The following is a 27,806-nucleotide window of genomic DNA, read 5'->3' as shown; positions in this document are numbered from 1 at the left end:
ATGTGCTTCTGGCTTCCTACCCCCAGTGTCCGACACCTTGGTTACAGCGCCCCCTGTGATGACATCACAGGGGGCACTGTTACCAATGTGAAGGACGCGGAAGGAGGAAGTCGGAAGCACATGGAAGCTGTGCCTGCGGTGATCGGAGGTGAGTTTTTAACTGCCCGCTCCCCCACCGCTCCGCCCAGTGCCCCCTCCTACACTAGGGGAAGCTACCTATACAACCTACACTGGGGAAAGCTATCTATCTAACCTACACTGGGGGAAGCTACCTATCTAATCTATACTGGGGGAAGCTGCCTATCTAATCTATACTGGGGGAAGCTACCTATCTAATCTATACTGGGGGAAGCTGCCTATCTAATCTATACTGGGGGAAGCTGCCTATCTAATCTATACTGGGGGAAGCTGCCTATCTAATCTATACTGGGGGGAGCTGCCTAGCTAATCTATACTGGGGGAAGCTGCCTATCTAACCTATACTGGGGGAAGCTGCCTATCTAACCTATACTGGGGGAAGCTGCCTATCTAATCTATACTGGGGGAAGCTGCCTATCTAAACTATACTGGGGGAAACTGCCTATCTAATCTATAGTGGAGGAAGCTACCTATCTAACCTACACTTGGGGAAGCTGCCTATCTAATCTATACTGGAGGAAGCTACCTATCTAACCTACACTGGGGGAAGCTGCCTATCTAATCTATACTGGGGGAAGCTGCCTATCTAATCTATACTGGGGGAAGCTGCCTATCTAATCTATACTGGGGGAAGCTGCCTATCTAATCTATACTGGGGGAAGCTGCCTATCTAATCTATACTGGGGGAAGCTGCCTATCTAATCTATAGTGGAGGAAGCTGCCTATCTAATCTATACTGGGGGAAGCTGCCTATCTAATCTATAGTGGAGGAAGCTACCTATCTAACCTATACTGGGGGAAGCTGCCTATCTAAACTATACTGGGGGAAGCTGCCTATCTAATCTATAGTGGAGGAAGCTACCTATCTAACCTACACTGGGGGAAGCTGCCTATCTAATCTATACTGGAGGAAGCTACCTTTCTAACCTACACTGGGGGAAGCTGCCTATCTAATCTATACTGGGGGAAGCTGCCTATCTAACCTATACTAGGGGAAGCTGCCTATCTAACCTATACTGGGGGGAAGCTGCCTATCTAACCTATACTGGGGGAACATACCTATCTAACCTATTCTGGAGGCACCTACCTATCTACAGCCAAGCAAAGCTCCAGGGCCCCAGCCCAGCAAAGCAGAGCCCTCAGCAAAGCAAACCCCCCAGCCTAGCAAAACCTCCTGGTCCCAGCTCAGGAAAGCATACAGCCAAGCAAAGCCTAGTAAAGCCCCCAGCCCAGCAAAGCCCCCAGCCCAGAAAAGCCCCCATCAAATTGCCCAGCCCAGCAAAGCCCCAGCAAGTCACCTAGCAAAGACAGGCCGGCTCAACATCACCGCCAACCAAGCTGGCACAGCATCACTGTCAGCCAGGCCGGCACAGCATCACCACCAGCCAGGCCAGCACACCATCACCACCAGCCAGGCCAGCACAGCATAACCGTCAGTCAGAGCACAGGCCAGCTAGCCGAAGGCAAGACAGAAGTAAGGTGAGGGGCTTATATATGTGAAATACTACCTATTGAATATATTTAAGTTACATCGCTGCTATGTTCATGTACATTTGGCCCCACCTATGACCACGCCCACTTTACACGGCATGGCCACGCTCATTTTTCGCTACACGCACCGCACACTCTTTCCCTATTGGTGCTCAGGAGTGCCCCGGATCTCCCAGGAACCTAGAAACGCCCCTGTATAATAATAATAATAATAATAATAGAGGGTATCTTATATGTGCTGTCCCACTTAATGAAGCTGAGTTACTACACTACATACACTGCACATTATAAAACGTTTTCTCTTAACACAAAGAAACAACACAAATAAAAAGCATATATTGTCACTTTCTGTTTAATTTTTGTTTGTGTAGAAGAGTCTCAGAGAGTAATTCTATTATCTGTCTGTATCAGGACTTCTATGTCAGACAATCCTCGTTTCCCAGATTCCGGTGATATACGTCGCAGAAGGTGGATCAGTTGTCTTACCGTGTCACTACAGCATCAGTGGGGAGAAGATCACTACTACTATTGGATCGTATAAATGGTACAAAGACGTGGTGCAAACAGGCCTGGAGGTCTCCAATGGTCATAAAGAGTTCTCCGGAAGAGTCTTCAGAGCAGATACCGATCAGTTCATCAGTGAGCGATCTGCAGCCATTGTCCTGCAAAGGGTGGGCTTCGGAGACTCTGGAATGTATTACTGTGAGGTCACCTTCCAGCTGGGTAGAGACATCTCTGCACATGGAAACGGGACATTTCTCAATGTTACAGGTTAGACAATTCTTTTGTTAAGGTCAGAAATAGTGATGGGCGAACATCCAGATGTTCAGGTTTGGGGGGGTTCGGCCGAACATGCCCCGATATTCGGCATGTTCGGGCCGAACCCCGAACCCAACCCGAACATGTCCCTTTGGGGCCCCTATAGGGTCCTAGCATAAAGGGAGAGCATGCCCCGAGCATGGGGGGGGGGTCGGAAATGCCCCCCACCCCTCCCCGCTAAGCTCTCCCTTCTGCTGGACCCTATAAAATTAAATCTAAGTCCCCCGAAGGTACCTTGCAGGCTGGCAGGAGGAGGGCAGGAAGCGGGCAGCCGGAGAGCATAGGCGCTAGTACCATCTGATACTTCCGCCCTCTCTCTGATGCACTTCCTGTTTACATTTGTAAGTCACGTCAAGAGAGAGCAGAAGTACCACGATGACGCGTACAAGGGTACGCGTCATCTACATGATGACACGTACCCTCGTACGCGTCATCGCGGTACTCCTGCTGTCTCTTGACGCGACTTACAAAAGTAAACAGGAAGTGCATCAGAGAGAGGGCGGAAGTACCAGATGGTACTAGCGCCTATGCTCTCCGGCTGCCCGCTTCCTGCCCTCCTCCTGCCAGCCTGCAAGGTACCTTCGGGGGACTTAGATTTAATTTTATAGGGTCCAGCAGAAGGGAGAGCTTAGCGGGGAGGGGTGGGGGGCATTTCCGACCCCCCCCCCCCCTGCGCTCGGGGCATGCTCTCCCTTTATGCTGGGACCCTATAGGGGGCTATGTTCGGCCGGACACGGCTGTGTTCGGCCGAACAAAGAAGGCCTGTTTGGGTTCAGGCAGCGTGGCCGAGCACCATCCTGAACACCATGAGGTGTTCGGGGGGTGCCGAACCGAACCCGAACAGGCCAAAATCCGGGCAAACCCGAACAGTGGCGAACACTGTTCGCCCATTACTAGTCAGAAACAGGCATCCCTTAGGCCCAGTGCACACCAAAAACCTCTAGCAGATCTGCAAAACGCTAGAGGTTTGTGAAGCAGATTTCAGAGCGATTCTAGACATGTTTAGAGACGTTTTCTAAACATGCCTAGCGTTTTTTGGAGCGTTTTTGTGTAGCCTATTACAAATATTGTTACAGTAAAAGCTGTTACTGAACAGCTTATGTAACAAAAACGCCTGGAAAACTGCTCTGATGTAGCGTTTTTCAGAGCTGTTTTCCACGTTCCTATACTTTAACATTGAGGCAGAAACGCCTCAGAAATCTAAAAAATGCTGCAGCCCCTGAGTTTGTGTTTTTGTGGAAAAAACGAGCCGCTCTGGTGTGCACCACCCCATTCACTTTCATTAGCCAAGCAGTTTTCCCCAGGCAAGCGTTTTAAAAAACGCTTCAGAACCGCTCCGGTTTGCGCCAGCCCTTAAAGAGATCCAAGCAGCTTTTTCTCCTGCTGCTTTTCCTTGATTCTAATGGCTGTAGGAGCTGCCTTTTCCCCCTCTACCCTTATTTATCCAGGAGAAGGTGTGAATGTAATCAAGGTTGACTTCTCTAAACTGTTTTAAAAACAGTGTCCTATCTCCCCAAACTCCTGCTGATGAAAGCTTTTGTTGGCTCATTGCAACTGCTAATTACAGCAGTCCTTATCTGCCTGCTCTATCTGCAGACGGCAGTCCATAGAAATGGTGTAATAAATACCTTTAACAAACATTTTAATGTAAAAAGAAGAGGTAGAATGGAATTTTTTTAGTAATAAGCAACATTGTTAGCCCTGGGGACTAAAAATGCTGCTTGTTTAACGTTAATGACTGATGTTACTGTTCATATTTGTTCATCAAATTTATTCCGAACATTGCAGATCTAAATTTAGACATCTAGAACCAAACATCTGCATCATTCACATTGCCAAAGTTGGTGGGTCTGTGGTCACAAAGTTATATGGTCCTATCCAAGACCTTTAAAGGACACTTGAAGTGAGATGGATATGGAGGCTGCTATATTTATTTATTTAAACAATAGCAGTTTCCTGGCTTCCTGTCATCTTTCGTGCATCAGTAGTTTCTGAATCCCACATCTGAAACAAGCATGCAGCTAATCCAGTCAGACTTCAGTCAGGGCACCTGATCTGCATGCTTGTTGAGGGTCTATGGCTAAAAGTATTAGGGCCCTTTCACACCGAGGGGGTGGGGTGTGATATTTTTACCACACTCCACCGCCGGGCAATGAAAGTCTGTGGAGACCTTCATACTGCGACGTTTCGGCGCAACAGGACGGAAGTGACGTTTTCGCCACATTGCTGCGTTGAGTTGCAGCAATCTGCGTCGGCCTGGAAGTCATATTAGTCTATAGCAACGCATAGACAGATGCGATATTGTGGCGCGCATGCGCAGAAGTCTATTTTAACAATAGCGCTTCCGTGCACTTCTGCATACCGGAAGCAGAAAGTGATGGCAAGCGGGTGTTATTCGCATCACTTCCTGGCTGGTGACCAGACAGGTAACACTGCGCAATAGCGCGGTGTTCCCTGAAGGCCTGTTTTTGACGGTGCGATGTGGTGCACCTGGCGCGACGCACCGGATCCCTAACGCTGGTTTCTGGTGTGAAACCACCCTTACCTGCAGAGACTCAGCAGGACAGTCAGGCAGTTTGCATTGTTGAAAAGGAAATAAATATGTCAGCCTCCATATCCTTCTCACTTTCAGGTGTCCTTTTTGATACTAGCCATTTTACAGCCACAAACATTTATAGAGAGTGCAGACTTATACAGGTAGAGGTTTTGCGAGTAAAACAAATTGAAATATTTCATGCAGCTAGAGCGGGGTTTTGGTAGGTGGACTCAGCTCCCGGGTGGCTGCCAACACTATGGCCTCAATTCACTAAGATCATGCTGGAGATAATAAGGCAAGAGAAACCTCCACACAGTGAGAGAGTTATCTTATCTCTTCATTCCTTAAAGGGACACTTAATCCAGAAAAAAAATGAGTTTTACTCACCTGGGGCTTCTACCAGCCCCCTGCAGCAGTCCTGTGCCCTCGCAGCCACTCACTAATCCTCTGGTCCCCCGCTGCCAGGTAGTTTCGTTTTTGCCGACAGGCCCGTCAGGACTGGCCATGCGTAGCCTTTTCCGCATTCCGACTGTAATTAGCGCTATTGCAAAAATAAGCGTTGCCGCATTACGAACGCATAGATATGCGGCAACACGTATTTTTGTGCGCATTGCGGCCCGCAATAGCGCTAATTACAGTGGGGAATGCCTGTCGGCAAAAACTAAACTAGCTGGCAGCGGGGGACCAGAGGATTAGTGAGTGGCTGCGAGGGCACAGGACTGCTTCAGGGGGCTGGTAGAAGCCACAGGTGAGTAAAACTCATTTTTTTTTTCTGGCTTAAGGTTCACTTTAAAGGCATACTGTAGGGGGGTCAGGGGAAAATGAGCTGAACTTACCCGGGGCTTCTAATGGTCCCCCGCAGACATCCTGTGCCCGCGCAGCCGCTCACCGATGCTACGGCCCCGACTCCGGTTCACTTCTGGAATTTCTGACTTTAAAGTCAGAAAACCACTGCGCCTGCGTTGCCGTGTCCTCGATCCCGCTGATGTCATCAAGAGCACACAGCGCAGGCCCAGTATGGTCTGTGTCTGCGCAGTACACTCCTGGTGACATCAGCGGGAGCGAGGACACGGCAACGCAGGCGCAGTGGTTTTCTGACTTTAAAGTCAGAAATTCCAGAAGTGAACCGGAGGCGGGGCCGGAGCATTGGGGAGTGGATGCGCCAACACAGGATGTCTGCGGGGGACCATTAGAAGCCCCAGGTAAGTTCAGCTCATTTTCCCCCGACCCCCCTACAGTATCCCTTTAAGTTACTTCCTCTGTAGTTAAGTTACCTCCTCTGTAGTTAATTTACCTCCTCTGTACTTATTTTCACACGCAGTTAATTAACAGCCTGTCTTTAACTCTGGAGTTATTTTAAGGATTGAAGAGTTAACTTAAAGACAGAAGAGGTAACTTTAGGTTTGCCTGAGGTAAAATGTTTCCTGAATACTACATGCCTTATCACCATGGTGACAGCTCTAGAAACGTTATTAAAGACAGGAGATAATCTTAGTGAATTGAGGCCAGCTAGGAACTGGGCTTTGACAGAAGTGCATCTGACTGTCCAAATTCCAAGCTGCATACAATTTGCATTGGATTTGCATGCAAGCTGGAATTGTCTGTATCACACTGACCATGTCCAGTGTTTATTACGTCAACATATGAGCCATATTTACAAATGTTATTGTTTGGGTTAAAGTCAAATTCATCACAATCAGCACGGCATTTGGTCAGTGTGATTAGAACTGAATAAAAGCATTTGTGGGAAATCCGGGGAGATCAACAAGCTTTCCCATAATGCCCTGGTCCACGAATCAGTGGCTGGGGATGAGTAGAGGACTCTGGAAACAAGAAATTCTACAGGGGTGACATGCTGCCTAATTCCTGTGTGGCGGATTTGCTGCTAAAAGGAAACCAGAAATGTTGCAACAAGCATCTGTTATATCTACCTGGGGCTTCCTCCAACCACATGCCGTTCCACCGCTGTGTCCCCCATATATATATCAGTTGTGGGCCATGGCCAGTCCTGGTTCATTGTGAATGCGTGGCTGTGATGCCCTCCCATGCCAGAAGCATTCTGCACCTGCGCAGCTAGTACTGCCACGGCCACCTTGGGACTGGAGGAAGCCCCAGGTAAGTATAAAAGATGCTTGTTGCAGCATCTCTGGTACACTTTGATTATAATATAGAAGTGGATGTTGTGGAAATTGTCTATTGTGTTACATCTCACAAGGCTATCTGTACGGTAACTTGGGCCTTATGTTTCATTAAAGGAGAGGGGCTTCATCCTGTTTTGATTATTAGACCCACTGTCTCGGAATCACATTAGGCTCTGCTTATGCCCCATCATGGCCACACACACTGCTGGCTTCTTGGCCCAGGGTTGACCCAGAACTTCCAGGATCCTGGCAACACTACTGCCCCAGTTAGTTAATTTACCCCAGTAGTTAATTACCCCAGTAGTTAATTTACCTCCTCTGTAGTTATTTTCACACGCAGTTAATAAACAGCCTGTCTTTAACTCTGGAGTTATTTTAAGGATTGAAGAGTTAACTTAAAGACAGAAGAGGTAACTTTAGGTTTGCCTGAGGTAAAATGTTTCCTGAATACTACATGCCTTATCACCATGGTGACAGCTCTAGAAACGTTATTAAAGACAGGAGATAATCTTAGTGAATTGAGGCCATTGTCTATTTCTTGCTGCTTGTCTGCCGCTATGGCTGCTATGGTGATCTCTACGCCTTACACCATTTCCCCCACCCCCAATAAAATATAATATAACTGGCTCCAAACAAACATAACAGTAATTTGATGAGTACAACTCACTGATGGGATATTAAAAAGGGAATAATAAACACTCAATAACATAGAAATGTACAGGCAGCATAACACCATAATAAAAAAACACTATAAAATCTCTGCTTTTTCAAATACTCTTACTGGCCCTATTAGCCCCCCCAGAAACAGGAAGCGAGAATTACTATATCACAAGCTGGAAAGAGAAGTGAGTAAGAAACAGGATAAAAACTCAGAATAAACCTGAAACATGAACTATGAAATAAGGACATGATTCCAACAACCTGGGAACCAACCAGCACAGAGTGCAGCACCCCACAGCTAGAATCGCTCTGCACTTACAAGAGTCACACTGAAGTCACACTGATGGCTGCAGGTCACAGAATTTCTGCTACAGATGGTCAATGAGATGCAGAGAATACCGGCTTACTTGCTTACTTATGCTAGGTACACACCATACAATTTTGTGTTAGATAGATGGTTCGATTGATCATTTCTGACATGTCCGATCTTATTTTCGATTATTTTTCTGATCGATTTCTCATAGAAATGAATGGAAATAGATAAGAAAAGATAACCGGATCAAATCTGAAATCGATTGGAAAATCGAATCGGAAGTAGATTGGACGGGAAATCAACAGAAAAAACGCTTCGTGTGTACCCAGCATTAGGGATTAAACTCCATAAACTAAAATGGAAGTGTACACACTCTAAGGTCAGGGCCGGGCCGAGGCATAGGCTGGAGAGGCTCCAGCCTCAGGGCGCAGTGTAGGAGGGGGCGCACAATTCATTCAGCTGTCATTCCTAATTGTGTTTGAAGCAGAAAGAAATAAGAAAAGGGGATACATAGCAGTGACTGCAAGCCAGATAACTAGATATGAAGGTGTTGGGGAGGTTGTGGGCCCTGTGGCCCTCTTAGTCTAATAGCAATCAGTGTGTGACGGCTGGGGTGGGAGGGATGGAGGGGCGCACTTTGGTGTCTCAGCCTCGGGTGCTGGAGGACCTTGTCCCAGCTCTGTCTACGGTACATAAAATAACATTTGAAAGCATTCCCTGAATATACAAACCTTTACTTTAAGGCTGGGGCCACACTTGTTAAGAAACACATGCAATTTGCATGCAGTGCTTTCCAATGGAGACACGTGTTCTTTCCCAAGTCTGCAATTTTTCTACTGCAATACACGCATATTTCAACTGATTACTCACTGCATAAAGACGATTCCCATAGACTGCTAGAAGGTGCCAGCAGAGTATGGTGGCCAGCGCATAAGCGATGACGATCACAAAAAAAAACCCAATGCAGAGAGCAGTACAAGTTTATACTGCTCTGCTAATATGAAAATGTAATTGTTGCTGGCTAGAAGCTCTCTGACTGGTCCCTTTACTCTGTTTCCCTCCTCCTCTGTTGAAGTAACTATTGCCATGGCAACATGTCTATTCAACAGAGGAGAAGGGGGAGCAGAGTGAACACTGCATGCAGAGAGCTTATCCTGGTAAGCAGAGCAGTACAAACTTGTACTGCTCATGAAAGTAAACATTTTGACATCCAGGGAATGCTCTCAAATGTTCTTATATGTACCTAAGAGTAGGTACCTAAAATTTAGCTTAGGGAGTTTAATCCCACTTTACAGCTAGGAACTGGGCTTTGACAGAAGTGCATCTGACTGTCCAAATTCCAAGCTACATACAATTTGCATTGGATTTGCATGCAAGCTGGAATTGTCTGTATCACACTGACCATGTCCAGTGTTTATTACGTCAACATATGAGCCATATTTACAAATGTTATTGTTTGGGTTAAAGTCAAATTCATCACAATCAGCACGGCATTTGGTCAGTGTGATTAGAACTGAATAAAAGCATTTGTGGGAAATCCGGGGAGATCAACAAGCTTTCCCATAATGCCCTGGTCCACGAATCAGTGGCTGGGGATGAGTAGAGGACTCTGGAAACAAGAAATTCTACAGGGGTGACATGCTGCCTAATTCCTGTGTGGCGGATTTGCTGCTAAAAGGAAACCAGAAATGTTGCAACAAGCATCTGTTATATCTACCTGGGGCTTCCTCCAACCACATGCCGTTCCACCGCTGTGTCCCCCATATATATATCAGTTGTGGGCCATGGCCAGTCCTGGTTCATTGTGAATGCGTGGCTGTGATGCCCTCCCATGCCAGAAGCATTCTGCACCTGCGCAGCTAGTACTGCCACGGCCACCTTGGGACTGGAGGAAGCCCCAGGTAAGTATAAAAGATGCTTGTTGCAGCATCTCTGGTACACTTTGATTATAATATAGAAGTGGATGTTGTGGAAATTGTCTATTGTGTTACATCTCACAAGGCTATCTGTACGGTAACTTGGGCCTTATGTTTCATTAAAGGAGAGGGGCTTCATCCTGTTTTGATTATTAGACCCACTGTCTCGGAATCACATTTGGCTCTGCTTATGCCCCATCATGGCCACACACACTGCTGGCTTCTTGGCCCAGGGTTGACCCAGAACTTCCAGGATCCTGGCAACACTACTGCCCCACTGTTGTGTTCCGTAATCATGAATGGAGAATAACTGGAACTAGTTTTTTGGGTTTTTTTTATAAACGTCAGCAGCTCTCTACATAAAGCAGTACTTCCCTCCATGTCTGTATGTGTCTAAAAAAACATTACTTTCCTCTGTGTCTACAACATGCATAAAACAGGAACCAAAAACCCACAGCAAAACAGATCATCTTCTAAAAAGTGTAAGTAGCACAGTGCCATCTACAGGCCAGATGTATGAACACCACACCCATGTTTCACAGGATATTTATTCAGTTGGAAGAGTGAAATTATCTCCTGCCTGGCTGTGAATAACCCATATATCTGTGTTTTCTTTGATAAGCTTTATTATTATTAATAATTATTATTATTACTGATGCTCTCTTCCAGGGCTGGGAGGTGAGGTCTGGCTTTGCCCTGACCCAGATTCCAGACATATTAGTAAGTAAAATCATCTTCATTAATTAACTGATCTGCACCACCAAAACTCACCAGTTAATTTTCAATCTAACTTTCTCTCACACTTCATCAATAAAAAAAACTTAACAAGCCACTACAGTGAACAAAGTAAGCAGTTACAATCTGACAGAACTGACAGGTTTTGGACTAGTACATTTCCTCCTCATGGGGGATTCTCAGGGTTTTCTTTTGTTTCAAAAGCATTTCCTGAATGGCAGTTGCAAAGTTTAACTGACAAAATAGTGTGCAAGTGAGTAGGGAGGCCGGCTGGTATCTTACCATTTTGGCAGTTAAACTGGCGTTCAGGAAATGCTTTTGAAAACAAAGAAAACCCTGAGAATACCCCATGAGAAGATGGACTAGCCCAAAACCTGTCAGTTCTCTCCGATTTTTTGCTTACTTTTTTTTTGCTGTAGTGGTCCTTTAAACTTCAAAATAAGCAAGAAAATACTCAAAACATATTACATTCTATTGCTTAGTACAGTTTTGATAGTAGAGCATCTGTACGTTAGTGGCGGGCTTGAGCGGCAGTGTGCGGCAGACTGGAAGTCATGTAAATTTATGGTGACGCAGATGTTCAAAAAGAAAATTTGCATTGCTGTGCGCATGTGCGGAAGGTTATTTTTTCAATACACTTGCACGCAATTCCTACTTCTGCCACAGGAAGTAGGCGCTAGAGAGCCTCATATTCAAAGAGAACTAATTCTGCCACAGGAAGTAGGCGCTAGAGAGCCTCATATTCAAAGAGAACTAATTGTTGGGAGTGATAGCACAGGGTTTCTGCTGCTTGGCCAGCAGGTGGATTTCCACTGTTTCTCCACCTCCCAGTCCAACAATGGGAGAACAGACTTTTTTTCGTCCGTTCTCCGCTCATTGGCTAAGCGGAGAGTAAACGTGAATGGCTCCTATGTTATACATAGGAGCTGTTTACACTTGATCCGCGGGATCCATGGCAGTAAGCGGACCGGACTTCTATGCAGTTCGCGGTAATCCTGGACAGGCAGATGTAGCAGAGACTCACTTCAGGCCGATCTGACTCAGAGGGATCGCCCAAAAGGTTTTGTGCACCAGAGGCACCTCCTCATGCGCTCAAAGATATGTAAAACACATCTAAAGAAACGCTACAGTCCTCATGCCACAGATGCCAAACAGCGGTGTCGGCTGATCCCAAGCTCTGCCGACCGATCACCGCATTACCTTTGTATTGGGACAGTCCCCCCGTCCCTCAGCCTATCCATAAGTCCCCCGTATCCACTCAGCCTATCAGCATATCGCCGCCAACGTCCGCTTCATAAGCATACAGCCAGCAGCCAATCTTAAAGACGCCTACAGCGTCCGCTAGAGAGACTGTTCAGCCTGTGGCCAATCAGCGTGGCGCCTACTGCGTCCGCCTCTGAAGTTACGCATGGTTGTACGCATGCACGCATGTGCAGCGGTCAACCAATCAAAACGGCGCCTACAACGTCCGCAACAAAAAAATTACGCAACCCAACACGCATGGTCCTCCGCCCATACAAGACAGCGGTAAACCAGCGGTTACTCAATGTAAGCGGTGCCTACAACGTATGCCACAGAGAACTACGCATAACGCCACAATGCGTTCAGACTGGCCTCAATCAGAAACCAGTCTACACCATCCGCATATAGCATAGGTCTAACACAAGTCAATCCGAAGTGGACTGACTATACTAAAAAATGAAAATAGATAGCTATACTATACAAAATAGATAGACAAGACAAGACAAATAACATTTATATTGCGCTTTTCTCCTTGCGGACTCAAAGCGCCAGAGCAGAGCAGCAGCCACTAGGGCGCGCTCTATTGGCAGCAGCAGTGTAAGGGAGACTTGCCAAAGGTCTCCTACTGAATTGGTGCTGGCTTACTGAACAGGCAGAGCCGAGATTCGAACCCTGGTCTCCTGTGTCAGAGGCAGAGCCCTTAACCATTACACCATCAGCCAACTGCTGATAGCCATACTATATAAAGTATGCACCACACTGATGGCCACTCACGATAAGATGAAAAGATCAGGAAATCTAACTCGATTGCCCCCTACACAAGACTCCACCTGCTGGACAAAAAAACAACATATTAGCAAAATTATCACAACTAATTGTACATTCATAATACATTATTTACATCATATTCTCTATTCAATCCCTTTGGCTCAAGAGTCTCCAGTTTTTTAATCCAATAATTTTCACGTTTAAGCAGCTGTTTGTGTCTATCCCCTCCTCTCCTCTGAATTGGAACTCCTTCCAAAACCTGCACCCTTAGCTGCGATAAACTATGTTGGTGAGTAACGAAATGCTCAGATACCGACAAATCTCTATTTTTTGTTCTAATACTGGACTTGTGGGATGCCACTCTATCCCGCAAGGCCTGGGTGGTCTTCCCAACATAACCCATCCCGCAGGGGCACTTCAACATGTAAACCACATATCTAGAATCACAAGTAAAAAAACCTTGTATCTTGAATTTAGTGCCCCTGCTAGGATGGGTAAAGGTGTCGCCCCTGCAGATAAAACTGCAGAGGTGACACCCCAAACATGGGAAAGTCCCATTTCTCACAGATCCCTGGCTCTTTTCTGGACCTATATCGCCCTTTACCAGTATATCTCGCAAAGATGGTGCACGCTTATAGGACATAAGGGGATGATTATGAAATTCACGAACATATGGCAGTCCCTCTCTTAATACCGGCCAAGATTTGTTAATAATATGTGCTATCTCATCTGAAAGAACATTATAGGTGGTGACACACGTTACCCTTTCATTATGGCTACCTTTAGTACTCCTTTGTCCAATTCCCCAATTCTTGCCAGTTCGCATTCTGGTATTACCTTCCAAACATGTAATTGGATACCCCCTGGCCAAAAATTTATATTGTCCCTTGGGAATATTAATTTTCACATGGGGAACATGAAAACTGGCAAAATGGAGAATTGAGTTTTTATCCGTTGGTTTGATATAGAGATCTGTAATAAGATGGTCTTCCTGTCTGATCACCCAGGTATCTAAGAAACTAACCCTGTCACAGCTGCTCTCAATAGTCAACTTTATTGCTGGACAGGATGCGTGCAAATGGTCCCTAAAGGTTTCAAGGCTCGAACGTGGCCCCGCCCACAAACAAAAAATATCATCTATATAGCGTCGCCACAGCAAGGCATGTTTGCAAAAAAGAAAATCAGAATAAACAAATGCATCTTCGTACAAACCAAGGGGCGTAGCAATAGGGGTTGCAGTGGTAGCGACCGCATCGGGGCCCTTGGGCTAGAGGGGCCCCAAAGGGCCCTCCCTCATCTACAGTATTCGCTCTCTATTGATCCGGTGCTCATAATAATAACTTCTATAGATGCTTTGAATAGTGGTAATCATTAACAAACTGTTCCCCATCCCCTTCTTGCACCTCTGACACTGTAGTTGCCATTGGCAGGTTTTGGTGCGCCGTATCCATTGTTATGTATAGAGTGCTTGGGGGCCCCATTGTAAACCTTGCATCGGGGCCCACAGCTCCTTAGCTACGCCACTGTACAAACCCATAAACAAATTAGCGTAGGACGGGGCCAAGTTCGAGCCCATCGCCGTACCTCTCTGCTGCACATAAAAAGAATCCCCAAACAGGAAGTAGTTATTCCTCAGCAAAAGATCTAATAATGATAGCAAAAAAGATCTCTGTTCTCTATCAAAATCAGTACTGATCAATAAATAATGTTCAACAGCCTCCATACCCGCTTCATGGGGTATGGAGGTGTATAAACTGTTAACATCCATTGTTACTAGTAAAACATCCTGATCAAGGCCCTGTATACTGGAGATAGACTGCAAAAACTGTTGTGTGTCCCTTAAATAAGAGTCCAGAGTAAGTACTATGGGATTAAGGATCTTGTCCAAAAAAATGGCAATGTTGGAAAAAATTGAATCCACCCCCGACACTATAGGGCGTCCGGGGGGGCTTTGAAGTCCTTTGTGAATTTTAGGTAATGTGTATATGATTGGAATCCTTGGATGTTCCTTCATCAAAAATCTCTTTAATTCTCCATCGATCAGCATCTTTTCTTCTGCCTGATTAAGTAACTGTCCAATCTTATTCTTGATTTCATTAGTGGGATCAGTCGTAACCTTAAGATAGACATCCTCATCACTCAGTTGGGACAAGATCTCTTCCTTATATGAGGTAGTATTTTGTATCACCACTGCTCCACCTTTGTCCGCCATACGGATAGTTATTGCCGAATTCTTCTTTAGCTGTTTAATTGCTATTCTTTCTTCCTTAGTTACATTATTGACAATATGAGTCAGTTTCTTAGCCTCATAATCAGCCTGCAGCTTGTCAATACCTGCTCTAACTTGAGAGATAAATCTATCGATTACCACATGGCTTCCGGGTTGGAACGTACTCCTAATCCTCAAACCCCAATCCCTCAAGTTAATGGCATCAGTTTGGTCATTATTAGATGTTATAAAAGTCGGACCAATTGCAAAAAAATTTTTTAGTTTGACAGTTCTGAAAAATCTCTGTAACTCGATATCTAATTGGAAAAAATCTGGAAAATTAGATGGACAAAATGATAATCCATAATTCAGAACTCGGTGTTCCACTTCCGTAAGCCTGTGGTCAGAGATGTTGACTACCAAATATACTGGAATCACTTTCGATTTCTCAATTCCATTGAGGAGCCTCCTCTCGGTTTCCCTTTGTTTTTGTTTTTGAAACCTCTTTTTTTCCCCTCCGCTTACACTGTCGGAGTTGAGTGATTGGTCGTCCGTTGATTGTAAAAAATCTGATGAAGATTGATCTGTAGGATCTCCTGGAGCCCGAGGTTTGGGATGCCTCTTAAATTTCCTTGGTTTGTTAGGTTTGTTCCGTCTAAAAGGGACGTGAACCCCACCTCTTTGCCACCGATAGACGTAACCCGTCTGGTAGTCCTGTTCATCGCGGTGAAATTTATTGCGTTTTGCATCCTCTAATCCAGCCTCATACTCCTTCATTTTTAGCTCTAGATCCTGATTATATTTATCAAATTCGTTTTTTTCCAGCATTTCTGCCAAGCCGACTTTGAGGTTCTTAATCTGCTCATCAAGTAATGGGAGCTCTTTCATGATCCTCTGAACCGTCACAAGGATAGCGTCAAACGCTGCTTTGTTCCAAATCTGTTCCCATGTTTTACAATAATCATTACACTTCGGGAATAGTATGGGGGACACTTTTTTGCTAATATGTTGTTTTTTTGTCCAGCAGGTGGAGTCTTGTGTAGGGGGCAATCGAGTTAGATTTCCTGATCTTTTCATCTTATCGTGAGTGGCCATCAGTGTGGTGCATACTTAATATAGTATGGCTATCTATTTTGTATAGTATAGCTATCTATTTTCATTTTTTAGTATAGTCAGTCCACTTCGGATTGACTTGTGTTAGACCTATGCTATATGCGGATGGTGTAGACTGGTTTCTGATTGAGGCCAGTCTGAACGCATTGTGGCGTTATGCGTAGTTCTCTGTGGCATACGTTGTAGGCACCGCTTACATTGAGTAACCGCTGGTTTACCGCTGTCTTGTATGGGCGGAGGACCATGCGTGTTGGGTTGCGTAATTTTTTTGTTGCGGACGTTGTAGGCACCGTTTTGATTGGTTGACCGCTGCACATGCGTGCATGCGTACAACCATGCGTAACTTCAGAGGCGGACGCAGTAGGCGCCACGCTGATTGGCCACAGGCTGAACAGTCTCTCTAGCGGACGCTGTAGGCGTCTTTAAGATTGGCTGCTGGCTGTATGCTTATGAAGCGGACGTTGGCGGCGATATGCTGATAGGCTGAGTGGATACGGGGGACTTATGGATAGGCTGAGGGACGGGGGGACTGTCCCAATACAAAGGTAATGCGGTGATTGGTCGGCAGAGCTTGGGATCAGCCGACACCGCTGTTTGGCATCTGTGGCATGAGGACTGTAGCGTTTCTTTAGATGTGTTTTACATATCTTTGAGCGCATGAGGAGGTGCCTCTGGTGCACAAAACCTTTTTGGGCGATCCCTCTGAGTCAGATCGGCCTGAAGTGAGTCTCTGCTACATTTGTAAACGGTAGGGTGTTTTTCATTGGACAAAGCTATTATGAATATGCATGTATGCAAATTGTCATGACATGTTGTAAGTTTTCTATCAGGTCCTCTACCTGTGTATTTAATGGGCATGGTTTGAGTGAATATGTCAGTGTGTACTGGAACCATTCTGAGGAAGGATTGTATCCGAAACGCTATGCGTCAATGGTGATCCGAAACGCATTCAAATTTTGCCTATGATGTTTTAAAGAGCTTTAAAGAGAACCCGAGGTGGCCTTGTATTACGTAAGTGGGGCACAGAGGCTGGTTGGGCACACTAACACCAGCCTCTGTTGCCCCATCGTGTGTGTCAAAGACCCCCCTGCTCGCCGCTATACCCCCGCAGAGCTGGCGACACGCAGCGTGTCGCCAGCACAATGTTTACTGTAGCGCTGTCTGTCAGCGCCGCTCCGCCGCCTCCTCCGCATCGCCGCTACCCGCCCTCGTCCCTTCCCTCCCGCTGATTGGAGGGAAGGGACGAGGGCGGGTAGCGGCGATGCGGAGGAGGCGTGGGAGCGGCGCTGACAGACAGCGATAGAGTAAACATTGTGCTGGCGACGCGCTGCGTGTCGCCAGCACTGCGGGGAGTTTAGCGGCGAGCAGGGGGGTCTTTGACACACACGATGGGGCAACAGAGGCTGGTGTTAGTGTGCCCAACCAGCCTCTGTGCCCCACTTACGTAATACAAGGCCACCTCGGGTTCTCTTTAAATAAATGTCTACATTTTTTAGACGGTGCGGATCCTTTCAACTGATATGCAAGGTCCCTGTGACTCCAGGGGTGATCACAGCACGTCATAGATATTCCACCGGTGCAGATGCAATTGTATTACTTGACATACAGTTAAGCATACAGTACATAAAACATATGATCTACTGCAACTGTAAACATGCTGGTCGTCCGGTAGCACACAGCATATCTGAAGTTATTTCAATGGATTCCGACCACATCACACTGCTAATACGCTGTGTAAACTGAAAGCACAAGATAGCAGGATTGGGACTTGCAAGGAGAGAGATTTTCCAGAGAAGCACCACACTCTGGCTAGATTCACAGTGGGACGTTGCGTTTTGATGCCACGTTAAAGTCGCACCGCAAACTTACAATGCAACGCGCCCAAAAAGTGGCAACGCAGCGTTACCGCAGATACAGTAAAAAATACAGACAATGAAAAGTATGCTTCCAAGTCATTACTGAGCATGTGCAAACAGTCCAACGCAGCTAATAATGTGTATAACGCACTGCATGCAGTACTTTTACTTAACGTGCAGCGTTAGACACCAACGCAACGTGTGCATTGTGAATGGGGCATTGATTTTTCATTGCAGTGAGTTATTCTGCATTAAATGCTGTTTTAACGTGCGACTTTAACGTCCCACTGTGAACTTAGCCTCAATGTTTATGTATACTGTGTGTCAAGAGAAAATAGGACTTTTTAGCATTGGCGATCGGTGTAGTGAATGTACCACTGCAATATAGTTGCATCTTGTTTGCTATGCAATTCTATTGTCCAACGCAGCTGGTCACTGTGAAAGTAGCCTAAGAGGGGAGCAGTGGTGTAGCTAAGGAGCAAAAGCTTTGCTTTGCTTCCCCTCCCCCAACCCCCCCCCCAAAAAAAAACACCTCTTTAAAAATAACTATTGATACGGTGCACCAAAACATGCCATGGACGTGTACGTTAAAAAGGGGCGCTGGGAAAAAAGGGCGCGGGGTTTTAAACGATAAACATGGATAACGTTTAAAAATATAATGTACTATATTTCGTTTAAAAATAATGTTTTATAAAGTTATAAATCATTAAATAATGTTCATGAAATCGGCAATTGTGAAAACGTTAATCTTCCGTTTAAAAAGTGAAACGTATAATAACGTTTAAAAAAAAATTAGTAAGTAACCCTCCCTGTACCTACCCCTAACCCCTAGACCCCCCTGGTGGTGCCTAAACCTAAGACCCCCCTGGTGGTGCCTAAACCTAAGACCCCCCTGGTGGTGCCTAAACCTAAGACCCCCCTGGTGGTGCCTAAACCTAAGACCCCCCTGGTGGTGCCTAAACCTAAGACCCCCTGGTGGTGCCTAAACCTAAGACCCCCCTGGTGGTGCCTAAACCTAAGACCCCCCTGGTGGTGCCTAAACCTAAGACCCCCCTGGTGGTGCCTAAACCTAAGACCCCCCTGGTGGTGCCTAAACCTAAGACCCCCTGGTGGTGCCTAAACCTAAGACCCCCCTGGTGGTGCCTAAACCTAAGACCCCCCTGGTGGTGCCTAAACCTAAGACCCCCCTGATGGTGCCTAAACCTAAGACCCCCCTGGTGGTGCCTAAACCTAAGACCTCCCTGGGATAAGCATTAATAACGTTTCAAAAACATATTGTGCGGTTTTTTCGTTTAAAAATAATGTAAAAAAAATATTGTACTGTTTTTCGTTTAAAAATAATATAAAAAAATTTATAAATCATTAAATAATGTGTAATCATGAGAAGCAGTAATAAAACATTAAGTCTCCGGGCGCCGCTTTTAAAACGTTATTTTTCTCCGGCGCCCTTTTTTCCTATCGGGCGCCCATTAAACGATATTTATTATGGGAGTGAATGGCGGCGCCCGATTTGTCCACTAGCCTCCTGCGCCCTTTTTTACTGTTACCGCCATGGACAACCACAGTGTCAGAGGTGCAAGCAGATGATGGGCAAGAGTATCTTAATGTTTACTACTATTCAAAGCATCTACAGAAGTGATTATTATTACCAGCACAGAACCAATAGAGAGCTAATACTGTGGGTGAGGGAGGGCCCCTCTGGCCCAAGGTCCCTGGTGCAGCCACAATTGCCCTATTGCCAGGCCTGTTTCTAGGGCCATGTGGCCCGTGAGACTGCCCTGAGCCCTGGGGAAAGGGGGGGGTGCCATGATGGAGAGGGAGCCGCAGCCTCCTGATACACACTTTACTTCCTGCTGTAACGATCGGTGTAACACAGAGAGGGTCTGATTACCGGTGAACTGCAGTATCACCGAGAATACAGAATATACCCGATTATTGATGATCTGCAGTATCACCGATAATCAGATATATCTACTAACCTCTGAGCACGTGAGATAACAAGTGAGTGTTTGGTGTAACAGTAATACTTTGAGGACTGAGCCACAGGAGCAAGTATAGTGCAGTAAGGAGTACCGCAGAAATGCTAGTTCCTTCCGAGGACCTGGACTCTCCCGGGGGAGGAGTCAGGCTAGGAGGAGGAAGGACAGAACGAGAGTGACACCAGAAAGGAGGAGTCACTAACAGAGCTGGGAACCGCCTCTAACCGTAAGGTCGGTTCTCGAGGTCGGACAAGCCAGGTCGTTACCACACAGACAGATACAGTACAGATTCAGAAGGCAGGTGCGGGGTCTAATAAACAAGCAGGGTTCGGCAACAGGGTATCAGAAATATCGAGGTACAGAATCAGGAGGCAGAAGCGGAGTCTTAGGGCGAGCTGGGGTACGGCAACAGAATATCAAAATGGCAAGGTACAGGATCAGAGTTCAGGAGAATGGTCAGGCAAGCAAAAGGTCATAACAGATAATCACAATCAAACTAGTACTTTAGACTATCAACAGAATCTAGCTAAGGGCTGGTGCACACCGAGCGTTTTTTTCTGCGTTTCTGCAGCCGCTTGCGGCTGCGGATCCGCTTGGTCAATGTATCTCAATGGGGTGGTGCACACCAGAGCAGGAGGCGTTTTGCAGAAACGAAAAATGCCGGGGTGAGGCATTTTTTGGATTGCGGGTGCGTTTCTGCCTCAATGTTAAGTATAGGAAAAACGCAAACCGCTCTGAAAAACGCCTGTTCAGAGCGGTTTTGCCGGCGTTTTTGTTACAGAAGCTGTTCAGTAACAGCTTTACTGTAACAATATATGAAATCTACTATACTGAAATCCGCTGCAGCAATCCGCAAAACGCTAGCAAAACGCCATAGAAAAATTAAAAAAAAGCGTTTCAAAATCTGCTAGCATTTTGCGGATCTGCTAGCGGGTTTTGGTGTGCACCAGGCCTAAGTGTAGGATTACAGCTCCAGCTGGTCCCGGCACACTTTAGGATCTGACTCAGGTCTGAGTGCTACCACGTTGTGATAGCAATGCCAGACAACCAGCAACTGAACAGTCAGCAGTATATATACACAGACACTCTCCAGCACCTCCCTAAGTGCTGGACCAATGAGAGGACACAGAATTGTCAGCTGACCAGCCTGGTCAGCTGACCCTTTTCTGACTGCCATATAAGTTCTGTCTCTCTGCGCGCACGTGCGTCATTCTGAACCTTGGTGGACTATTAGTCCCAGCCACATCAGTACTGTCTTGCAATGTGCTCGCTGACCCGTGTGCGGGGTTGGTCGCACCGCCATCACCACCGGTGGCGGCCTCCCCGCGCTGGGTCAGAACGTTCGCAACAGGCCCATGCGTGCTAACCGCCGCGTCTGACGCGGCGGTTTTTCCGCGTTCCGCCATGCCATGCGCGGAAAGAGCCGCCTCCTGCTGACTTATAGCGGCGGCTCTTCCGCGTTTCTTCACACCTGCTAAACAGGAAGTAAAGTATGTATACACGGCTATGACACCCGGCTGGGACATGCAGTACATCAGAGTTGAGCAGGATTGATGGACAGGTTGGTAAACCTATTGATACTCAGAAAATACATTTGAATTGTAACAGGCATATTTGAATTGTAACAGCTATTTGAATTGTAACAGTTATGTGATTAATGGAACCACCTGTGGGCTGTCTCAGGAGTGTTAGGGGTATATATTGTTGCATACTGGAATGACAAGGTGTATGTCTTATCTGCTATCTGTCTTGACAAAAGGGACCCTGTGCGGCCCCGAAACGTGCGTCGACCTAAGCAGGTCAGACCGTGTCTGCACATGTATGTGATGGGAGAATAAATACTTCACGTTTATTGCTTCTACGGTCTGTGTGCGGACTCCTTCATGAAAATTACTATGGTTAGAGGTGTGACATGTCTTAAATTGTCACTCTTATTTCAAAAAGTTGTGAGGTGTGCATTTTGATATTGCTAAAAGTAAGCATTTTAGACATAATATAGAATAATAATAATAACAGCATTATTGCTTTGATACTTTGATACTGTGCAGAAGAAATTTCTCTTTCTCAGGGCAGACCAGTCATATTTTGAGCTTTCTGTTCCTCTGCACTGATCACTTCCTGAGCAGAGCACACCACAGTGTAGTCAGTGTGCACAGTACAGAGCAATGATGGGCGGTGTGACAGTGCTGCTGCTGATACTGTGGGTGATGCCAGGTGAGATGATAATGATGGATGCTCTCTGCTCTGTACATGAAGTGTGTGTGTGTGTGCGTGCGTGCGTGCGTGCGTGCGTGCGTGAGTGCGTGCGTGCGTGATTATTGCACACATCTTACAGCTTGCATGGAACATGTTAGGTGGTTGGCATTGAATATAATGAGGAAGACTGTGGAGGGGGGTTTGTCTGTCCTGTATACAGGTGAGTTTTGTACTGTAACTGGTGGGATCTGAGCTGAATATAGAGGAGAAGGATAGTCTGTATTATACACAGTGCAGGTTCTCTATCTGCACTTGTTGAAAGAGGGAGGGATCTGCACAATACATAGTAAATGGTCTGCACTGTACATAGTGTTGGGTGGGATCTGGTGGAGATAAGTGGTCTGAACTGTACATTGCTGTAGATAGTAGATGGGCTGCACAGAAGAAGCAGGTGGTTTCAGCGTATGGCACTCAGCGCCGAAACTAGACGCCGCCAAAGCACTAATGTTATAGTGTGCTGGGCAGGGCCGGATTTGTACTTTCCAGTGCTCTAGGCCTGCTGTCACCAAGCGCCTGATTGTTTTAACACATCAGGAATTAAGCTATTAGTGCAGAGCAGGGCGCTGGTTGGCTGCGCTGCGTGACCAGAAGAGATGATTTACTTTGACATATGACCTCTTCTCTCTCCAAGTCATGCCGCCCTTCTTATCTTAACTAATTTTATCTCCCTAGGCCGTGGCCTTTCTGGCCTTTCCAGAAATCTGGCCCTGGTGCTGGGCGCGTAAGAGTAATTTGGGGTTTACATCTCCCTCCGAGTTGAGACCACTTGGAGGAGGAATAGTACTTTACACCGCCGGGGATTTGAGCAGCAGCAACGTGAGCCATCATTTGCCTCACCCTGCGCCGAGCTCTGCGGCAGCGTACATAAGCGTACGCAGCACAGAACATGATGAGGGTCTGTTTTGTACATAATAGAGAAGTCTGATCTGTATTGGACATGGTGGGGTCTGTCCTATACATAACGAGTCTCTATAAGTGACAAGCACACATTTTGCTAAATTGTAATTTCGCACTGTAATGCGTGATTAGATGCAAAAGTGTAATGCGAAATTTCGGGAAAAATTGTAATTCATTTCACATGTAAACATAATCCATCCATAATTTCGGGTAATTACGTGACATTTTTAGCAATTGTGTGCTGAATTTGGAGGTTAATAGTGAAGCCCCCATACAATGCTATCATCACCAGAATTGTTACGTATGTTAAGGGGAATACTGGGAACAAGGCAAAAAAAAATTCTTTCAAAAAGACTTTGTAGTTTTTGAGAAAATTGATTTTAAATATGGAAAAGAAACGTTTTTTAAACTGTAATTTTTGTAATGTAATGTTTAAAAAACATTTTTTCTTTGCATTTTTAAAATCAATTTTCTCAAAGACTACAAGGTCTTTTTGAAAAATGTATTATTACTTGTACCCACTATTCTTCTTAATATATGTAGCAATTTTTGTGTCAATAGCATGTATGCGGGCTGTGCTATTCACTGCACATGAAATTACATGAAAATTATGAGAAAATTTATGAAATTACTAATGATTATACAAAATCAAATGAATTTACAAATTGTAATTACGTATAGAAATAAGTGCAAAAATTTACGAAAAAATTTGCGTAAGTTTAATTACCTACTTACGTCATCACTAGTCACTATACAAGGTGTATGGTTTGCAGAGTACATTGTGAAGGGCCTGTGTTGAATGTGAATGAGTTTCCACTGAACACAGAGGAATCTTGCATTGTGAATGTCTGGTGTCTTATCAGTAGATAATAATGAAGTTGTGTAGACTGTAGAGCATTATCTTCCTCTGTCTTCCTGTGATGGTGACTATTTCCTGTCTTTGTCAGGATTTCTATCACAGACAATCCAGGTCTCCCAGCCTCCGGTAATATACGGTACAGAGGGCAGATCCATCACCTTACCATGTAACTACAGCATCAGCAGAAGGGAGAATGTTATAGCTGGAAACTACAAATGGTACAGACACTTAGTGAGGATTGGGCCAGAGGTGTCTGATAATAATCCTGACTTTACTGGAAGGATCTCCAGAGCAGATGTGAGTCAGTTCATTGAAGGGCGATCAGCCGCCATTACCCTGCACAATGTGGATCCAGTAGACACAGGGCTGTATTACTGTGAGGTGACCTTCCAGGGCAGAAGACAAGTATCCGGAGACGGGAACGGGACATTCCTCAATGTGACAGCAGGTGAGAGGTGATTGTACAGCATGGAGTATACTGCTGGGAATTCCTCAGCTTTATGGTCTTGTTTCTACCAGCTGAATTGCTCTAGGGTTTCAAAGCAGGGCCGGGTTTTAGACAAGGCCACATAGACCATGGCCTAAGGCACCAGACATTTGGCATTGTTTAGAGGCAGCTGAGGGGAATTAAATTGTGTGCCAAGGCCGGATTTATCATAAGGCACTGTAGACACGTTCCCAGGGGTTGCTGATGATGGAAAGGCAGCTCACTCCCCTCCCCAGTGCCTCCCTCCCTCCCTATGCAGAGTCACAAGCAAAGCGTAAATAAGAGGTTACTCACCCGGGTCCCAACATTCCACTCACTGACGAGATCTCCCTTCTGTGAGGAGACACCTCTAGCAACTTAATACTGAGGGTACCACTAGCTACCTAATAACCTAATACTAAGGGGCACCTGTAGCTACCTATGATGGGCAAGGGAAGTAAGGGAGAAGTCACAGCTGGGCCAGCCAGCACACTTGCGGTGCGGTTGGGTGGGGATTTGTAGGCTTATGGAGGGCGATACCTAAGGTGCCAGGACATTTGTGTCTATAGGCAGGGGTGTAGCAATAGGGGGTGCAGAGGTTGCAACCACGTCGGGGCCCTTGGGCGAGAGGGGCCCCCTGAGGGGCCCTCCCTCAACTGCAGTATTAGCTCTCTATTGGTCCTGTGCTCATAACAATCACTTCTATAGATACTTTGAATAGTGGTACTCATTAACAAACTGTTCCCCATCCCCTTCTTGCACCGCTGAGTCTGACACTGTAGTTGCCATTGGCAGGTTTTGGTGCGCTGTATTAATCGTTATGTGTAGAATGCTTAGGGGGCCCCAATGTAAAACTTGCATCGGGGCCCCAGCTATATCACTTCCTATAGGCTCCAGTGAAGTAAATCCGGGCCTGTATGCAGAGGCAGAGCAGGAGACCAGCGGCTAGTGAGCGGCAATTGGAAAGCAGGAAGGCGAGTTGCTGCTCTATACAGCGCTTCCCTACGCTCACTCTGCAGTCTGCAGCGGAGAGGAGAGCATGGAGGACGGCCCGGGAGAGGAAGGGAGAGAGAGGTCGGGTCGCCCTCCCCGCGGCTGACTCCCCGCTCCATTATGGGAGGGCAGCTTCCTATCTACTGTATACTGGGGGCAGCTTCCTATCTAATGTATACTGGGGGCAGCTTCCTATCTAATCTATACTGAGGGCAGCTACTTATCGAACCTGTACTGGGGCATACACCTATCTAGCTTGTACTGGGGGCATATACCTATCTAATGTATACTGGGGGCATATACCTATCTAACCTATACTAGGGCATATACCTATCTAATCTATACTGGGGCATATACCTATCTAATCTATACAGGGGCATATACCAAACTAACCTATACGGAGAGCATATACCTATCTAACCTATACTGGGACATATACCTATCTAATCTATACTGGGGGCATATACCTATCTAACCTATACGGAGGGCATATATCTTTCTAACCTATACTGAGGACATATACCTATCTAACCTATACTGGGGGCATATACCTATCTAACTTATACTGGGGGCATATACCTATCTAATCTATGCTGGGGGACATTTGCCTATCTAACCTATACTGAGGACATATACCTATCTAACCTATACTGGGGGCATATACCTATCTAACCTATGTTGGGGGACATACAGGGGCGTAGCAATAGGGGGTGCAGCGGTAGCGACCGCATCGGGGCCCTTGGGCCAGAGGGGCCCCGAATGGCCCTCCCTCAACTACAGTATTAGCTCTATATTGGTCCTGTGCTCATAATAATCATTTATATATATACTTTGAATAGTGGTAATCATTAACAAACTATTCCCCATCCCCTTCTTGCACCTCTGACATTGTAGTTGCCATTGGCAGCTTTTAGTGCGCCGTTTCAATTGCTATGTATAGAGTGCATGGGGGGCCCATTGTAAAACTTGCATCGGGGCCCACAGCTCCTTAGCTACGCCACTGGGGACATATACCTATCTAATCTATACTGGAGGCATATACCTAACTAACCTGTACTGGGGGCACCTACCTATCTAGCCTACACTGGGTGCAGCTACCCATCTAACCTATACTGGGGGCACCTACCCATCTAGCCTATACTGGGGGCACCTACCTATCTAGCCTATACCTGGGGCACCTACCTATGTAACCTACACTAGGGGCAGCTACCTATCTAACCTATACTGGGGGCACCTACCTATCTAACCTATACTGGGGGCACCTACCTATCTAACCTGTACTGGGGTCACCTACCTATCCAACTTATACTGGAGGCACCTACCTATCTAACCTGTACCTGGGGCTTCTACCTATCTAGCCTATACCGTGGGCACCTACCTATCTAACCTATACTGGGGGCACCTGCCTATCTAACCTATACTGGAGGCAACTATACTGGCTACTTATACTGGAGGCACATACCTGGCTAACCTATACTGGGGACAATTATACTGGGGCACCTATGGCTGGACACCTATACTGGGGGGACCTATTGGCAGCTAACTATACTGGGGCACCTATGCCTGGCTACCTATACTGCGGTGACCCATACATGGCTACCTATACTGAGTGCAACTAGACCCGGCTAACCTATACTGCGGGCACGTATACCTGGCTCCGCGGGGGGCACAATTTTCCCACCCTCGCCCTGGGTGCATTTTAGCCTAGAAACTGTCCTGCCTATTGCTATGTCTCTGATGGGGAAGCTTGGGGTATAGACAAGAAGTGCAGACACACGGCTTATTGATGCAGCTGTCAGCTCATTTCCCCTTATAAGGCTGAAACTTTCAGCGAACAGAGATTTAAAGGAAAATTTTTGTAGATTTTTTTATGTAGCACAGACAATAACAATCTTTCATTTTTCCCCCCAGATGTTTCCTACATTTACAAGAGGTTTATCCTGCTGAAAGTGATGGGCTTTGCTCTAATCCTTCTGACTGGACTCATTGTTTACCTGTGCACCAGATATGGTTGCCCCAAGCTGCAACCTAAAGGAACCATGTGACAATTATAATGGGGTGATTGGTGGCATTACATCTCCATAGTGGGGTGGTTACTGGCCTGTGACATTTTTATGCGCCATTATGGCTACATTATATCAGATACTTATTGCATTGTAAATGGCAAGGACACAGTGGCGGCTCCAGGAAATTTTTTTAGGGGGTGCTATGCAGGTGCTGGACCAATTTCCGGGGGAGCTGACGACCTGCGGCGCTTGAAGCGCGCCGCGCCAAAAATGGGTGTGGCTACAACCTGCGGCGCGCGAAGCGCGCCGCGGCGAAAAAATGGGCGTGGTCATGACCGGATGAGGGCGGGGCTAACTGTAATTTAAAGTGAACCCAGGGTGAGAGTGATATGGTGGCTGCCATATTTATTTCC

The 27,806-nt window shown here is 46.3% G+C and overlaps 1 protein-coding gene across 1 annotated transcript; it reads left to right on the top strand.

Annotated features, from left to right (window-relative positions):
- Positions 1-27,489, top strand: LOC137533431 (uncharacterized). Its single transcript, XM_068254823.1, has 5 exons — positions 1-148; positions 2,041-2,400; positions 10,684-10,734; positions 24,017-24,376; positions 27,299-27,489. Exons 1-5 carry the CDS (start codon positions 1-3, stop codon positions 27,430-27,432), a joined length of 1,053 nt encoding a protein of 350 aa, XP_068110924.1. The 3' UTR covers positions 27,433-27,489.
- Positions 27,490-27,806: the final 317 nt, after the last annotated feature.

Source organism: Hyperolius riggenbachi, chromosome 9 (genome assembly GCF_040937935.1).
Source record: "Hyperolius riggenbachi isolate aHypRig1 chromosome 9, aHypRig1.pri, whole genome shotgun sequence".
NCBI lineage: Eukaryota > Metazoa > Chordata > Amphibia > Anura > Hyperoliidae > Hyperolius > Hyperolius riggenbachi.
Note: the sequence above shows the minus strand (reverse complement) of the source record. Positions and strands in the feature narration are given on the sequence as shown.